This window comes from Onychostoma macrolepis, chromosome 03, assembly GCF_012432095.1.
Source record: "Onychostoma macrolepis isolate SWU-2019 chromosome 03, ASM1243209v1, whole genome shotgun sequence".
In the NCBI taxonomy this organism is placed as follows: domain Eukaryota; kingdom Metazoa; phylum Chordata; class Actinopteri; order Cypriniformes; family Cyprinidae; genus Onychostoma; species Onychostoma macrolepis.
This window is the reverse complement of record NC_081157.1, coordinates 9,847,729-9,852,378: the sequence shown is the minus strand read 5'-3', so window position 1 is coordinate 9,852,378 and position 4,650 is coordinate 9,847,729. Positions and strand designations below refer to the sequence as shown.

Here is a 4,650-nt window from a genome sequence, read left to right as displayed (position 1 = left end):
TCGAAATTATTGAAATATCCCAAATGTATACTGTAACCTGAAACCCTGTGGTTTACACTGATGTTAAAATAACACTTCTTATGCTACAGTAAAACACTGATGTTCACTTTCACAAGTTATAAGGATGTTTTCTTGTCATAAAAAAAAATGTGAAACACATGTAGGTTATATAATTTTAAATATATTTTAAAGATAATTTAAGTTTATTTTACACACTTTAAGCATTATCGTATCGCATATCGAATATCGCATTATTTAATGAATTATCGAACTTTTTCAAAGTAAATTATCCTTGGTTTGTTAAATGATTAACTCCAGCTCCATGCCAAACACAGAGCCAGCTTTCCTTACCAGCCTGTCCTAACAGCCCTCTTCTTAATGCTGCCTCCCCAGCACACAACAGCATAAAAAAGGACTCTGGCCATGAAAATACTGTTTAATCGTGCTCAGAGTCACACAAATGACAATGAGGGAAATGCCTACAACTTTGACTATTGTTGATAAGGATTGTTAAGTACCTTCACTATTAGAAAACCACATACAACACTGATTAAATATACAGTATATTCGTATATACGTGGACAATCAATATACCGGTATGTGGTATGAACATTTAATATTTTATATTAAGACACTGAAAAATACAATTGACACTACACATGAAACCATCCGTATATTCTATTGTATTGAAGAATATCTGGGCAAGTCTTCCCTATATTTTTGAGATATATGCCACTTTATTTTACAATATCGCTATGAATGTTGCATAAGGGAAAACTGGTGTCTTTACCTTCCGATATCGGCGGGCAAGGGTGGAAGCCAAGTTGTCAAACTTTCGTTGGTTCCAGCGCATGGCCATGACCGTCAGCATGTCTATGCGTCCTGCAAAAATAAAAAATATGAGATTATCACCCTTCTTTCCAGTAGCAGTAGGAGAAGAAACAGTGTGCAGACTTGTTAGGTACCACAAACTTTTGCGAGATAATAACTTACAGTATAGTACTATGGTACTAATCTGCTGTCTTGTGCCATTTGATTACTGTCCCATGTAGGGCTAGGTATCGTTAAAAGTAATTTGATACCGATACCTTGACTTCGATACCGGTTCCTGAACGATACTTTTTCCGATACCAATTTTATGAAAAATATATATATAAATCCGTTTTAACAACATTACATTACCTCAAAAAATGAATTGGTTAAATTTTTCAGTTTGATTACTTTTTTTTTACACTTAAAATCACGGCTGACACAGTTTTAATTTTGTGAGTTTTAATGACACATAGCCTGACAACATCTCATCTGACAGAGGACTGTGCCGTGCTGACTGCGTTATTCATTTATTTTGAAATCAACGCTAAAGCTAAAAAGCGGAATGGAGTTTAATTTATTAAGGCATTCCTCAAGTGGAATGGACAATTTGACTGACGGCGCTCTGAAAAGTGAACAGACATTATGCGCTGAATTAGAGATGGTAAAATTGAAAGTGGGTGGGTCTTGTCCCACCCATATACAATGGGTACATGGTACCATATTTTCCATCTATGTGGGTTATGACGCTTACACACACACACACCGCGTCTTTTTGGGCAACCGCGTAAACTAGTGTTTTTCCGCCACAGCTAATAATGCCCCATGCACTGACGTTTACGAGATTAACCCCTTAGGTATTGAAATTTGGTACCGAAAAACAAGACGAGTTTCGATACTCGATAGTATCGAGGCAATTCGGTCGGTACCTAAAAAGTATCGAACTCGATAACCAGCCCTAGTCCCATGAAAGCGTTAGTAGGTAAATAGCACAGGATAGTGAAGTAGTAGCTTGAAACAATGGCCCAGGACAGTAGGCAAATGGCATAGAGCACTATGGCAGGACAGTAGGTGAATGGTACTCTGACGTGTATTTTTTTATCACACTGCTCCTCCTTATTATCCTCCCTTCAAATAAAATAGGATGATGGTATTGTAATCGATCCATCCATTTGTGTTGAATATTCTGAGCTTTATATTTTCAGAGTCAGCATATATGCATGAGCTCAAAGTGGCTCACCATTGTCATCAGGATCAAAATGTACTGGTTACCTTACCTGCTTTTGACATGTGCTTTGTGGTAACAGCAATCCTTGAGAGGAAGGCGTTGCACTGCTCCACCTCTTCCCCAAGAGTCGAACCAGCCCCCTCCTGATATGCTCCACTCCATTTTACCTTTAAAAAATAAAACCAAAAACAAAACCTAAGTGGCAACAATCTTATGCAGGGTTTTCAGGGAAAGAAAATGTCATGGACAATCCTTTTTTCTTACCTCACATTTGAAATCATGAGTTTTGGCATGAAAAACAGAAAGAAATGGCCTCATGGTGAGGAGATCCTGAAGCTCAGGGCATTTCTCTGTCACTCTCCGGAGGTAAGGCCAGTACTTGCATGCCACATCCATAGCGAAAAATGTCACTTGCTTACAGACTATTTGCTTTTGGAGGTACAGGGGGTAGGCAAAAATCTCCCCCCTGAACATATTAAGGGCACGAAGGAGAACCCCATGACGACATACAGCGAGTTCCAGGCCCTCCTCGTCTGTTTTTTCTTTGGACTTCTGAGACGTTTCGCACGCCGCTGACCACTGCCATCCACAGACACCTCTTCTAGAGACCTAAAACATGGAAGATCTTTAACAGTCCAAACTTGTTCAAACAAAGTTCTCTATAGGACGTGGTGTTTTATAGGTAAATATAGTGAAGTTGTGCAAGTTTACATGACTGGTTGAGGTATGGACATAGTCCACGAATCTTGCGACGTCATCATCATTCATGATGAACATGCCATCAAAGATGGCTTGTTCCTCCGATCTAAATAAAAGAGATACATATTAACTTTAAATATTCATATGATTTTCAATTCACAGCAGTTGCTTTCAAAGTAATGAACCGTCAATGCACACACAGGATTTTGTAAATACCTTGCTGCACTCTTGAATCTGTAGTGCTTGCGGTTTCCATCAACAGATACTGTAAGCATGTCTGGGCTGCACGCTGGGCAGTCAAAGTGGTCCTCCTGGCATAATTTGTCCACTTCGAATCGGACAGCTTCCCACTCCAAGAAGCTTTTCCGGAAGCTGTCTGCTGTGATGTTACCGCTCTGTTTCAAAAGAGTTCAGTAAAAGAGAACAGTAAAACAGATCAAATTAAATATGTACTGCACTGAAGTAAAATGCTCTAAATGGATACATTTCGGGATGTTTGTACTAATTTTGTAACCAATCCTTAGAATACATATCAAAGGAAATTAACAAATGTGTAAACTTCACTCATACACTATACACTGGTGTATTTGGGGGATGTTTGGCCCATTAATCCAAGGGAACACTTCTGGGATAAGGAAATGATATTGGGGAGAAGATGTCAAAGTCTGTAGCCAATGGAGTTGAAGTTGAGATCTTCAGAATTACCTGTTTTTTTCAGAAATGTTTCAGTGCAAACTGCATGACTGATGAGAGAACATGAGTTTATGGTTGTTTATAAAGGGTCTAAATTTAACAACTTTTTTCCTAAACAGTGCAAATGTTCATGTGTACTTTCTATCATCATCATCATCATCATGCCCTCATAGTATCATTTATTGAGTTACGCAGTTATTACCACAAATACTTACACGGCCAAAGCGAACAGTGCGTTGATCCAGCATTCTAAGAAATGCTTGGCTAAACATCCCTGGTGCTGCCATCTTCAGCTCTTCAAAAGAAAAAAGGACATCTGTCGCGTACACAGTTGAATGGTGAGAAGTGGCAGGCCAGTAGTCATTATGGATCAGGTCATCCACTCCAGGACTCCAAGTGGCTTCACATGCCTTGCATCTAATCTGAGGCAATCTGAGATCATATCGCCCTGGAAAAAGAAGGAAATATATACTCACAGTTAATTTTGACAGACGCAAACTGTGTCATTCTGACAACTGATATGGGAACCTTTGAATAAGGATGGATCAGGAGGACACTTCTACAAACATTTTGTAAGGCACTCTATTGGAAGTCACACTTTTGTCAGGCAAATTAACTATCCCCATACAAACAAAGGTTAACTGTTTTCCTCCACATAGGTGGGCCCAGACAATCTAATCATCACACAACCTATTGAATTGGATTTCCAGCCATGATAAAGAAAATTTCTGGATATGTGTTCCACAATGTAACATGTATGAATGTAACATAATCATGATTTTTATATGTTCATAGTTGTGACAAAATGAGAGGGAGTATATACGAGGTGTGATCAGCAAATACCTGTGGGTGAAATTTTGCAGACACTTCTACAGAAGTGACCCCCACCGCACCCATAAAGTTCTTCTTACCATTCATTGTAACCACAACTATGGACTGTCCTGCGATGACACTGGATGATCCTTGTAGACAACCGCATATTGTCTCTGGCATCTCCAAAGGTACAAGACGCTCTTGAAAAAAAAAACCCACATGGATGAGAATTAAAGAATAACATATTTATTTATGTGACTTTCAAAAACTACAACTTACCACACTGGGTTAGAACCCTTTCCACAACACAAGTTGTGGGAGACAACGGATGAAAAAATGCAAGTGTCATTGAATCCCTGTTGTGAAACACTTGACCTTGGTGGACCCTGACATCACACTGGCCACAG

At 39.1% G+C, this 4,650-nt stretch overlaps 1 protein-coding gene across 1 annotated transcript; it reads right to left on the bottom strand.

Annotated features, from left to right (window-relative positions):
• Window positions 1-240: 240 nt before the first annotated feature.
• On the bottom strand, window positions 241-4,389 carry LOC131537584 (uncharacterized). Its single transcript, XM_058771151.1, has 6 exons — window positions 4,342-4,389; window positions 3,646-3,878; window positions 2,954-3,132; window positions 2,750-2,843; window positions 2,088-2,647; window positions 241-882 (listed from the first exon to the last, which is right to left on the bottom strand). Exons 1-5 carry the CDS (start codon window positions 4,346-4,348, stop codon window positions 2,279-2,281), a joined length of 882 nt encoding a protein of 293 aa, XP_058627134.1. The 5' UTR covers window positions 4,349-4,389; the 3' UTR covers window positions 241-882; window positions 2,088-2,278.
• Between the last annotated feature and the right edge of the window lie 261 nt (window positions 4,390-4,650).